Here is a 13,034-nt window from a genome sequence, read left to right on the forward strand (position 1 = left end):
TTTAAGTGGTTTTCTACAAGTCTTTTTTTTTTTTAATTATTATTATTAATTTCTTTCCCTCTGGAAATTTGATTTCCTTCCTCTTCCAGAGCATGAAGGAGGTTGAATAAAGTTGGATAGGAAGCTCTTGTTACCATAGCTCAGGAGTCTTGTTGAAGCATTAAATAGCATTAAAGTATTAGACTTTTATATATAGTCTCTAGTTACTTGTTAGGTTCCTCAATGGAAGCATAATCATTTGAAACCTGGGATTCACAGTCCCTGAAAGATCATGTTGTATTTTTGAGGGTTTTGTTAGAAGTAGCTTACGAGTAAAAGTTGTTTATTACATAGCAGTCTGTGCATCTGAAATTTTTCCAGAGAATTACACCTCTCTTGGAAAAGGTTTAGGCATAAAATCTTAAATTGTTGAAAAACACTACTGTTAAAAAATATAATTTTGTTACCTGTGGTTACTGTAAGCTGAAATTAAGTAAGATATTAGTGAAATAAAGTTTGGGGATGAAATGTGTTGTAGAGATATTGTATCACTACAACTGAAAATGTATGTATTTAACCTTTATTTTTTCTCATGCAGTTAGCAAATAAATACTGGGCTCCACATGTGAAGAAAACATTGTCTTTTGATTTAAAGGTAATTACTTCTACTGGAACTTTGTTGGGGTGTAAAAGAATGAGGATCAACCCTTTTCTGATGTGTCAATGTCCAATGGTCTTTATTTTATATAAAAGTATAGGAGACTGCTTGGAAGGTCAACAGTTGCTTAAGACACTAATTTTTTATGTATTTGCAGTTTATAAATGTAGGCGCTGTTAGAAAGGTGTGCTATAGCAGTGCAGTTCTTTTACATGCTATTTGTTCAGTTTATTTTGGCCAAGAACTTAGGGGGGCAACAGATTTTTGAACATCTCCTTTGAAGTTAAAAGGTGCTTGAGAGGGTACTACTTGTAAAAATGAAAGGATGAAAGACACAGGTATTGCCAAACTGTGTACTTTATAAAAGCTCTCTTTGGAAAGCTTCGATCAGACAACTTCAGTGCTGTTCCGGTGGATACGTGCACTTTGAATGTTTAAAATTTGGCACAATGTGTTTGGTTTTGTGTAGTGCAGAGTACCTAAATGTTAGGTTTCTTTTCCTTGTGGATGTTTGCGATAAAATTTGTCTGTGATTGTTAGAACTAGGATGTACATAAGCAGCTGAACTGCTTCTCTGTGTCATGTGACATCGAAGTGTGCCTGTTGCAACTGATAGTGCAGATTCTTTCATTCTTGTTGGAAAAGTTTGATTAAAGTATTTTAGTAGCTGTAAGCAGAGAGTAACTAATTCAGAGTAAGGTGTCTTAATGCATTTTTAGTCACTTTATTCAGTATATAAAATTCTCTTAAATATTCTTTCCCGTAGGTCATTGAAGATGTATATACAAAAGAAATTGTCAGGTCAAAGTAAGTACACCAGTTGCTTTCTCTTATTGGCAACCATTCCAACATTATCTGTATTGAAGTGGTTTCTAATGTTTCATAGAATATTATAAAACTCATCTACATGTTGAAAGGAGATGAAAATTACTCAAGGGTGTTTAAGTAACTTAATCGTTATGGTATTTCAAAGTCTGAATGTGGTAAAAAGAAATTTCCTAAACTCATAATTCTTAAATGTGATGGTTGGACATCCTGTTTTTTGGTTCCTTTACTGGTAGTCTGTTGTGTTTCATGTTGGTTTTGTTGTGATGGTTATAGAAGGTTGATCCATGCTTTTATCACTAAGGAATGCAAAGAAAAAAAAAACCAACATTGAGGAGTGTGCTGCCTCTAACTTTCTACTCTTTTCCTGGTTGCTGTTACCAGGTTTATAAAGGGCAAGTCTAATTTCTAGTTGTACTGTTAGATGGGGGAGACAAAGAATCCAGGATAAACTACATTCTACAGCTGTGTGTACAGGAAAGAGTTGTAACTGTAGCTGGAGCTTTCAGGGGAAGTTTGAGCTCTGGAAATAATTCTCTTATTATTCCTTTCTGAAAGTAATCTAAGAATTGTCATATGCGATCAGAGCAAGCTTCAGTTTCTAGGCACTAAGAAGAAATACCATTATGAACTGATTAAATATATAATTGTAGTCTTCCAGAAGACACTCTCAGCTTCTAGCAATTTGTATTTTCAATGCTACTGGAAGTGGTGTCTTCATATTTAAAAGACCTGCATGAATTTTTTTAAATGTGAATTTAATTGTTTAATGAATCTGCATGAGCTTTAGCTTCCACAGCAGTTGCTTCTGCATTCGAGTGGTTGCTATTGCATGGAAACAGCATGGCAGAAGTAATTCCTGGGTGTTTCTACAAGCTTCCTTATATAATGAAATAAGGAAAAATATAGCCATTTTCTGTGCAGCTAAGATGTGTGTGTTCCTGTGTTAATTGATTACTTTTTCCTTTTTAGGTTTGCGATTAGAAAAATAATGCTTCTTGAATTCAGGTAAGCTAATGGCAGTGAAACTTTGAGTTGTTTTTTCATAGGAACCTGTAAAGACGAGAAGCAAATGCAGGGCAGTAAGTCAGTTTGAAGGTAGTATGCTCACTTGTTCCTGCTTCATAAGGCCTTGAATTGTATACTGAGGAAAATTAAGTGAGGAGAGCTTAATTTAAAGGGGAAATAATTCATAAATTTAAGTAACATGTCAGAGTATCTTCGTTCATGATTCTCAATTTCTAGTGTAAGTGAAGCATCGAGGAAGGGAGTATGAGTGAAATAAGTGAAAAACTTAGGTCTGTAATTTGGTATGTGTCATTTAGCCTTAAATCAGAACTCATTGAAGTCAGAGGAAGTTTTTGGATTAAATCTCGTACTATGAGGGTAAAAGTGAATTGTGCTGCAGCATCACTACATTTTCTTCACTTGAAAAGAAATGGAAATCTGTTTAAACAGTAGTTTACAACTACTTCAGACTTGCCTGGAAGAATTTATGGAGTATGTCTAAAAACACAATGTTTAATGTTCTCTTTGGCTCTTTTATCAAATCTTAAGAACAAATACAATGCGATGTTTTTTAGTTGAGGTAGATTCTTTGTTTCAAAAGGCTGAAATATATAAGTAGAGTCACTAACTACCAAAGTAGGATAAACTTCCCTCTGTTTCCTGCTTCTTAATTGGAAAAGTTGCAGAAGAGAAAATGTAAATTATGGTTTGGGGCTTGACATAACAAATGGCATGCAATGGCATGCTGGTAGCATGACTTCTGGAATTTATATGTCAGCAGTAACATGGAGTTAGAGGTTCTTATCCTTTCTGTGAACATTCTTAATGTTATCAGCCCCTAACATAACTTCAGTACTTTCTGGTCTATAGCCCCATCTACTGCCATTTTTCCTGTCATGTTCTCTCTCTTTGCCCTCCCTGCCCCCTGTTTGTCTGTTAAGCTCTTCTGTCTTTATCCACGAGATTTTTTCTTTTTATTTAGTAATACAAATACTATTATACTGTAGTTGTTCTTTGCATCTTATGCTCAGAAATTTTCTTTGGGAAAATCAACCTGAATTCATGTTATGACTTTGTATGGAGCTGTGGCTACTTGTTACACTTGAAAACCCTCCGATGAATGTGTCTTCCTGATGAAAAACTCATCTGTCTCTTGTGGCTTTTACTGAGTCTTAACAAGTTTTGCTTCAGTGACCTAGATGAGAGGTAACATGAGGAACTACTCAACAAACTATGAAGATGACTTTAAAGAGGAAAAAAAAATGTTGTGGATAACTGCTCTTTTAAATGAGTGACAGATTATGTGGGTGGCAGTAACTAATGAAGTACTCTTTGTCTCTTCACAGTCAGTACCTTGAAAATTACCTATGGATGAATTATTCTCCAGAGGTGTCCAGTAAGGCATATTTAATGTCAATCTGCTGTATGGTGAATGAGAAGTTCAGAGAGAATGTCCCTGCGTGGGAGGTAACTGATTTCAATTACAGCTGGAATTGACTTTGATCTGCAAGTTGGAGCTTTTGCAGTGTGCTCACTTGTAATGACAGAAGGAGGCAGAGCTTGTAGTGTTAAAAGGGAATGGTGCCTCAGCTGGAGTATCTCATATGCTGTTTTAAACTGTAAGTTCTTTTTGGAGAAAGGACTGGACAGATGAAAAATTACTTGATCCCTCCCATTGCACAAGTCCTTAATGTATGGCATCTCATAGCAGAATAATCACCAGCATTTGCTTTTTTGGTACTTAACTAAAGTTGGGTATTTACAGAGAAGTTCTTGCCCTGATATTGAAAGAAAAAAAAAGAATTTTTTTAATCTGTGGATATAAGCAGGCACCACTGAAACATATTCTTCAATGATGTTGTGCTTAAAACCTGTGAATATGTTGCTTTATACTAAAATGATCTCTTATTCTGCTCTTGTGTAGACTGCTTGGTTAGTTTTTTGTTGGGTTTTGGTGTTTGTTTGGGTTTTTTTTGATTTATTTTTTTTAATAATAGTTTAGAAATGTTTGTGTTTCTACGAACAGTCCATTTCTCGCAAACATCTCAATAATGTGAGCCTAGTTAGACATTCTATGCAAGCATTATTTCAGAAGCACATTTACTTCAGTACTAGTGCCATTACTTCAGTGCTGGCAAAGCATGAAGGATTACTAACTGGCTCATATGATGTCTGTCTTTTTTTGTTCTGGCATATGTCCTAGATGCAAAGTGACAGGTGTGTGTTACCTTTCAAGCAGATGAGTTAAATTTGTTATTTGGTACATGACTGCCCTTGTAAAGAAACCATTTTGTCTTGATTATTTAGTTTACCTTTTTCTTCTGAGGTAGCTGAATGGAATTTCCATTAAATAAATCTCTAGTGGTTTTTACCTGCTCACTTTTTGCAGATCACTTAGAACTGCCATAGTTTTAGCCAAAGTCTACTGATTGTCTTCTAACCTGGGACATTTTACAATATTTTTGCGCAGTCACCAATTGAACATTCCCACAACACAGTCCACTCCACCTGTGCTTCTTGTTCAGTTTGTCCTGTGCATCACCCATGTGAGACTATGCAGAAGGTGTACCGTGAGGATCCCGTGTCAGGAGGATATCACTGGTCTGTTTTGCTTGTGCTGCCCAGTCAGAATAAATGAAAAGAGGAAAATGAATCCTTTCTTTTATAGATTTAAATGGATTTAGGGAACTTAAGCTATATTATGTGAAAAGATTGAAATTATTTGTATCAATCTGACTCAAAATCAACTTCCTCTTCTATTCCCAGACATTCAAAAAAAAGCCAGAACACTTTCCTTTCTTTTTCAAACGCATACTGGAAGCGTCGCTGGTTGAAAATGAGAGTGAGTACTCTCTGCATGAACAGACAGTCCTGCTGCTTTTCCTTGATCACTGCTTCAATAGTTTGGTATGTTAAAAGTAACTGTAATACTTCCAGTGTGTTTATGCTGTTCTGTGTTAATGGCAGTTTGAGCAATTTCTTCTTACGAGGCCGATGAAACAAAATTCCCATTTAATGAAAAGACATTACTGGGGGGCTCTTACCTGTTGTTTTGACTCTTACTTTATCTCTCTCATCATGTTTGCTTTTCTCTGACACAAGGTTATAGAAGAGACTTGAAATTGAAGCATTGGCACTTGGAGAATTTAGAGGCACAATTGAATATATATATATATAAAATTGAATTTTTGTATTAAAAATGGTGCTTAAAAAAATAATGTATTTATATTTGTAAAGTTACTTTAGACTTAAAAGCAGATGACTTACTATTTGCTCTTTCTGTTTTGCCTGGGAGATTGCACAAAAATTATTTCCATTAGCTATTGAGAAAGACTGTGTTTTTCACTTTTGAAACCAGACTTAGATAATATTTCTGTCTGCACTTCTCCTGAGTTGGTTTTAAGAAAGCATTGGACCAATTTGTGTTCTCAATCTGTAGTTAAAAAAGCGTTGAAGATCCTAAATAGCAAGCAGGGAGAATAATTTACAGTTATCTGTGATATGAAGCAGTGCTCTATAACCACTCTTGCTACTGGACTTTTTCTTTACTTACATTGCTCATGGGATGTATTATTCAAAATCGGCGTCTGCACAAATAAGAACAAAATTCTCACAGACAAAAAAATTTAGAAAGTGAATTATTTGATTTTGGAATTAGGAATGGTTGTGGGGGCCAGTAAGCATCCTGAACTTTATGTGTATAGTTCACTGAGGTAGTATTTTTCTGTAGTATCCATGGTACAATGCATCTCCATTTTCAATAGTTTGATAGTGACTATGGAATCCTTCTTGTAGAGCATGTTTCTCATATAACATGATAGGGAGGCCAGTGAAAAAGTGCTTGTAAAAGCACACTGCTATTGCAAGCTGCCCTTATTTGTGAAAGGCAGAACAGAATAGTCACAGTAGTGTTTTAAGTGAAGAGCAGCGAAGTTTAAAGTGTCAGAATGCTGAGAATGGAGTATTTGTCCATGAAGATGTTAATGGAAGTTTTTCAGTGGTTTAGGAAAGAAGGAAAACTTTGTGGATGCAGATCACAGGCAGAGTTGGGGCGAGCACATTTGAACTGACAGAGAGAATTATTTATTTCAGATAATGGGAAAAGTGTAGATGAAGTGAGAGAAACTTGTTAAATTAAGGGCTTTAGGGGAGAAAGTATAGAATAAAAACAAGTAGAGAAAGCACAGTGGGAAAACTGAGTTCAAGAATAAAAATTGGGTGAAAAAGGAACATCAGTTCTCAATGGCTTCTGTGCTAAAAATACGTGCACAGATGGGGCCTCTGCTGAAGTATTGAGAACTGACAGACTCCCTGGAAAGAGCCTAAAATATGAAGGTGTTACTGGGTAGTGCAGTTTCCTGTTAGGAAATTGTGAAGTCTAAGAGAACAACATACTTTTGTTAGATGGTAATGTACATGGATTTATTTTGTAAGACAGGGACATCAGAAAACATAAGAATTTTAAAAAAGCATTTTTTGTCTGTAACTTTCTAACAGGAAGTGGACTTGATCAGAGGTCAAGTGCAGCAGCTCATTTCCTTGCCGATGTGGATGGCTCTACAACCTGTAAGCATAACACTGTAAACTGACAGAGCAATCTTCTAGGGATTATCCAAGTCTTATAAAGTGAATTCTTATGGAATACTGTTAAGGAATTTTAATATTTACAGCATTGCTATGGAATTACATTTTTGTGTGCTTTGTAAAATTCTTTCTTGTTTGTTACTAATTTCCTCGTAATAATAATTATTATGTAATTTTTATTAAAACTAAGCCCTTTTGCTTATAGCTTCTTTATAGTTTGTAGACAAGGCCATGAGGTCACAGGGATTAGGCAATGGAATTGACATCTAACCATAACTAGACTCTCTGTAGCAGTGTTACATTCGTTTTACAATGATACTTATTGAGAATAGTCTGAGACAACTGTTTATTTCAGTTTGGTATGTATTTCTTTCTTTTTTTAATGAAAAGACTGGATTGTATTTTTATCTCTTGTGAAAACAAGGATTCTTGGTGACTGAATAACATTTTAACGTTTCAGAAGCGACTGGAACATGAACTGAAAAAGACACCAAAACTAAGAAAATTCTGGAATCTAATTAAGAAAAATGATGCAAAAATGGATGAAGAAGCAAGAATGCAGTATGTTACAGAAACATTTTTTTTGTGTTAAATCCAAAGCCCTTATTGCTTTCATTGTGTTTTAGCTAAAATAAATTGTTTCAATAAAAAAAGTTTTTTTAAAAATGTGTGAATATGGCAAAGAAGGATTGATCGTATGTGGTCTCTTGGAAGCTCTTTTGTTTTTTAGTAGTCTTTATGCAAAATATTGTTACAGAACTTTATATTTTATTTGATTAGTGAATTTATGATATCAAATCTTAGAGCTATTGGATGAAAGTATAAAAGAATATTCATATAGTTATTAGGTTTTTTCCATGACCTTTAGCAAATGTTTCTCTTTTAAGCATATAGCTTATGCAAATATTTGAATAAATCTGTGTGTATCTCAGCAAAATTAAATGTTCCAATGGTTTTATGTCGCAATATGGTAAGGTGTAGGTGGTGACAAACTTCTCTTTGACTCAGTAAGAAGCATGGGTTGTTAATCAGTACTGTACCTAAAAATGTAGACTGCTATTCTGTGTGCCTGAGTGCAGAGAGAAGAGTTACCATCTAAACAGTTTAGGTGTGTTTCAGAGCAACCCGCTACCATTGTGTAAATTTTGAAGCAGCTAACTTTGTATTAGTTAAAGCTACAATGTACTTCTAGTCTACACATAAGGAGTATTAATTCTTTCGTCATATGTCTGATTTTAGAGCGTATCGGGAGAGAAGATTTCTTTCACAGCTCATTCAGAAATTCATTTCTGTGCTAAAGACGATACCTGTCTCAGGTAACTTTGGTTCTTATGTTACTTTGCTGTCTGGTAATCTGTGTTAAGTTCTTTTCTGTTGCTGAAGTCCTTAGGTTATCAACCTGAGGTTGGAGACCTTATTCAGATGGAGTTTTAGTGAAATATATGCCTGTCTGCATGGATTTCGTATAAAAATTATATTCAAATTTGTATATATTTTAAAAATGAAACAGCAGAAAGCTTCTTTCAGCCTCCTTCTGCTCAGTATGGACCTAGTAAAAACAGTGTTTCTGGGAACTGATATTCCTTATTGTATGCTCAGAGCATTAAAGCATTTCATACATACTTAGATGCCTTTTTAAATAGGTGATATAAATGCATATTATAAGTCTCTGTTCTGTCAGTACTATTGATTTACAGTAAGAACAAAAGCCTAAGTGAAGTGAAATTCTGTAAGACTTGACTGCAGTTGATTTATAAGTCATTGTGACAAGCAAAATTATATGCTTACCTGATTTAGAAAGGAAAAGTGTTTGTACAGGAAGGTGTTAGCCTTTTAAGAAAACAGGATTATTATACTCTAAACACAGCACAGTTTGGATGAAATCACTTCCCAGAGTTCTGCTTTTGCTGTTAAACTCTTGGCAAACTTCAACTCTTACTGAGCTCTAAGGGGAAATTTTGTGTGTTGTGGCTTCTTCAGAAAGGATACTTATCCCCTCTGTTTTTCTAATTATGCAAGATCTGTTTTAGGAAGATTTACTTTAACAGTTCTTTGGAGACTTTAGGAATTAGGTAGTCATTAGAGCAGACTAACGTATTTTAATATGATTCTGAAGGCCCCTTAGTAGTCACCACTCAGTTCCTTTGAAGATGGTCAAGGCCTTTTGCACACACCTTGATTGCAGATTTTAAATTTTTGAGTACTGGGCCCTAACAGTTCTTAACAAGCTTAATGGGCCGTTGATATCCTGTGGAAGAAAGCATTTTTGCATGTCACATATGAGGTTTTCTCAAAGTTGATAAAATCACTCCTGAAACTGGTTCTATTCCTCTCTTTCATTGCTAACAAGAAGAATTTTGGATATAAGAAAGGATTGTTTCAGAAAGAGAAGAATGTATTAGTTAGCTTTTAACAAGATTAAAAAGTTAATACTGTTGTATTTGTAGCATTTATTACGTTTGTGAAGAATAGTTCAAGTGTAAATATATCGTGGTGTGGATCAGTTTTAAATTTTTTTTTTCTTCTATCTAGGTCCTATTTCTATGGACAAAGTTCATTATTGTGAAAGGTTTATTGAACTCATGCTAGACCTTGAGGTGAGTTATTAAATTGTTTCAGCCTGTTTCCAGGTGTACTTTTCTAGGCCTTTAATGCATAAAGTCATTATTACAGCCTTATTCCCAATAGCAAGTGGTTATGTCACATCTGTGCATATGGTTCCTTAATAGTGGGTTTCCATCTGTAAATAGGAGGTTATAGCAGTGCATCTACATTGGGAACTGACCAGTAATATTTATAAGCCAGATGAATTATTAGACAAAAGTAGGATGCTAAAGTGCTCAGTGAAGAGGACTTTGTTAATTGGAGTAGTGGTAATAATTCTGGCAATTGATTAAAGTGTGTGATACTTTAATCTGCTAGGAATAACTCAGAATTGTTCTTCCCAATGCATATCAGGTCAGTTAAAGTATCTTTTGTCTTATAGGGTTAAATCCCAGAAAGCAGCAGTAGTTCTGAAATGCAAACTATTTCTGTGCTGACTAGAATTCATGATTTAGAAGTAATCATGAATCAGATCTGGTGACTGAGCTTTGTTATGGGGTAATAGGGGGCAAAGCAAAGTTTTGTGAAAATTTTCAGCCGGTACTGAGTGAGACAATTTTAAGCATCACAGAACCAGTATTAAAAATAAAAGGCATTCATTTGCAGTTTCTCACATGAGTAGATACTTATTTAGAATAACTTCAACTTTAGAAGGCATGCTGAAATAAAAGAGACTTTTCTGAAACAGTAATCACAGAGAACTTTAAGATGGTTTGATCTTGTCTAACATTTGTCCAACTGTCCTCTGTTAAATCACTTAAGTAGTTTGTGCTTGTAGTTGCAATAGAATGAATAATTTAAATTAAAGCTTGTTGTTTTATGTATATAATATGTATATAATATACTCTTACAGAGAAAATATGTATTTGAAGGTAGACTAAAGTCTGTCAGTTAGCCAGAATGCTTAAGAGGCAGTACATTTAATGTTGGTTCTTACTAGGTATTACAGAAAGGTTAGAATTCAGACAGGTTATGAAGTCTGTTTAATTGACTGGAACAAGCAAATGTGAAATTAGCTGTAAATCTAAGTCTTTCTGCCTTTGTAACATGTACTGTGTTAATGGGCTCATTTACTGACGTTGAAGCCTTTTTTAGTATAGTACTGTTTCATAGTACAATATATGCACTGCCATCAAAACTTGGTGATTTGATAATTTGAAAGTAATGATTCCATGGAGAGTTCTTATGGTTTTCTGAGTTTGTTTTTGTAATTATTGTGCAGAGTAATAAACATTTTCTACTACAGATTCTTTTATTTTCTTCATCTTAGTTCTACACACCGTTTTGATGCTTTTTGGCTTTCTGAATTCAGTCCGTAGAAAGTTGTGGTGTATTATTGTATGCTGATCAACAGTTGCTACATACAGCAGCTTTTAAGCTATTTACATTGAGAAGAAATGATCACTACTTTTTTTTAAGATCTGAAAAATTGGTAGTCTAACTTCAGTCTTACAAAGAATAGGAGATACCATATCGTATTTGGAAGAAACAGTTTGCAGTTTTAGAAAGATAAGCTAAAAGTTAATGAAATTAGTATAGAAAACAAACACTTAATGTTGAAGCAGTTTGACATATCTTTTGTAGCACACAGCCATTATATAGACACTTAGTTGTAGAATAATTGCTGTATTTAATTTCTTTTTTTACTGGCAGGATGAATTCTCACTAATAGCAAGTTTATGCCATGCTCACAGTCACATAAAAAGCTGTGTTCTTAGCTGCTTACCTACATAAAACCAGTGTCTTGGCATACATAAATTCTGCTTTAAAAAGAGAACCTCTGTTAGGGTATTAGATATGCAAATAACTGCAACAATATATCATAATATGCCTTCTTGAAATGGAAAATTTCTGAAAAGCCAGGATTTCTTACCTTTTGAAGAGTTGCTTGTATTAACGTGAGGTTGTTTACCACAGGCTTTGCTTCCCACACGGCGCTGGTTCAATACAGTGTTGGATGACTCCCATCTTGTTGTTCACTGTTACCTGTCTAGTCTTGCTAAAAGAGAGAAAGAGGGTCACCTCTTCTGCCAGGTGAGATACAAAGTTGTTGAAAATGACTTTTTCATTCACTGTGTTTCTGAATGCCACAATTGTTTTGTTTTATATTTATTTGTTGAAGATAGGCTTTTCTCCTGGATGCAAACTACATATTTATTTAAATCAGACAGTAGTTCTTTCTTACAGTTACCTAAGTGTGTGACTGCTGTTACATTTCATAGAACAATTTGGGTTGGAAGGGACCTTAAAGATGATTCATTTCCTATACCTCGCCATGGTCAGGGACACTTTCTGCTAGACCAGGTTACTCAGAGCCCTATCCAACCTGGTCTTGAACACCTCCAGGGATGGGGCAACCACAGCCTCTGTGGGCAAGCTGTTCCAGTGCCTCACCACCCTCACAGTAAAAAATTTCTTCCTAGTATCTGATCTAAACCTACCCTCCTTCAGCTTAAGTCCATTCCCCCTTGTTCTATCACTACATGCCCTGTGAAAAGTCCCTCTCCAGCTGCCTTGTAGCCCCCTGTAGGTTCTATAAAGGCTTGTATAAGGTCTCTCCAGAGCCTTCTCTTCTTCAGGCTGAACAGCCCCAACTGTCTCAGCCTGTTGTCCTAGGAGAGGTCCTCCAGCCCTGTAACCAAGTCCTCTGGACTTGTTGCAACAAGTGTTGGAGGCCCCAGAGTTGGATGCAGTACTCCAGCTGGGGTCTCACAAGAGCAGAGTAATATTTTTGGTTCTGTTCTTGAAAAGTTCTTAAAAGTACAGTGTAAAAAGCATGGAGCTTCTGGCATGCTTAACTGCACACATAGCAGAAGTTGTCTCTAGTGCATTCCTGTGTTCTTGATTTTGACTTCAGGCTGTTCTGTAGTGCAGCTGTTTTTCACTACTGTCCTTCAGTTTACTCAGTCATAGCTAGTATATTTTTTTAATGGCAGGATCTGAAGATCTCTTGCCTTTCCTTCATGTGAGCTGCTTTTCCTGCTGCTTGCTGTGCCCCATCTCTGGCAGTTGTTCATTTTCATTGAGGGTCAGTATTGATGAAACAAAAAGCCAGCAGCACATCTGAATAATTTTATTCTTCCAAATTAAATAATCTCATTGAGAGGTAGGATGAATTTCAGAGCTGCCATCAGAGGGGGCAGGAGGGAGCAAGACTTCTCCCATTTGGTAGCAGCAAGCCATAAGTTGGGTTCAGTGACTTAGTGAGCCTCTGGCAGATGAGATACCTAACCAAAATTATTTTGTGCATCAGCCAAGTATAAAATTTAGCTACCACCCCTTAGTCCATTTCTTCTAGAACTTTGAGGAGTTTTTGTTTGTCCTCTTAAATTGTAGTTTTGTTTGTAGTAGGGTGTCTCTTATTGTTAATCCACTA

General features: G+C 35.5%; 1 protein-coding gene and 1 long non-coding RNA gene across 2 annotated transcripts in view; one reads left to right on the top strand and one right to left on the bottom strand.

Moving 5' to 3' along the window:
* The window catches only part of AQR (aquarius intron-binding spliceosomal factor), a 68,062-nt gene that overhangs the window by 17,928 nt on the left and 37,100 nt on the right, over positions 1-13,034 (top strand). Inside the window, exons 3-12 of the mRNA XM_064658508.1 lie at positions 578-634; positions 1,404-1,444; positions 2,435-2,470; positions 3,817-3,937; positions 5,237-5,377; positions 6,968-7,036; positions 7,515-7,615; positions 8,294-8,370; positions 9,587-9,651; positions 11,576-11,692. Of these exons, the coding sequence (XP_064514578.1) occupies positions 578-634; positions 1,404-1,444; positions 2,435-2,470; positions 3,817-3,937; positions 5,237-5,377; positions 6,968-7,036; positions 7,515-7,615; positions 8,294-8,370; positions 9,587-9,651; positions 11,576-11,692 (825 nt within the window). The remainder of the gene's footprint in view (positions 1-577; positions 635-1,403; positions 1,445-2,434; positions 2,471-3,816; positions 3,938-5,236; positions 5,378-6,967; positions 7,037-7,514; positions 7,616-8,293; positions 8,371-9,586; positions 9,652-11,575; positions 11,693-13,034) is intronic.
* The window catches only part of LOC135415952 (uncharacterized), a 43,354-nt gene that overhangs the window by 8,861 nt on the left and 21,459 nt on the right, over positions 1-13,034 (bottom strand). Inside the window, exon 3 of the long non-coding RNA XR_010431359.1 lies at positions 11,532-11,657. This is a non-coding gene — a long non-coding RNA (uncharacterized LOC135415952). The remainder of the gene's footprint in view (positions 1-11,531; positions 11,658-13,034) is intronic.

The sequence above is a fragment of the Pseudopipra pipra genome, chromosome 6 (assembly GCF_036250125.1).
Source record: "Pseudopipra pipra isolate bDixPip1 chromosome 6, bDixPip1.hap1, whole genome shotgun sequence".
Classification (NCBI taxonomy): domain Eukaryota; kingdom Metazoa; phylum Chordata; class Aves; order Passeriformes; family Pipridae; genus Pseudopipra; species Pseudopipra pipra.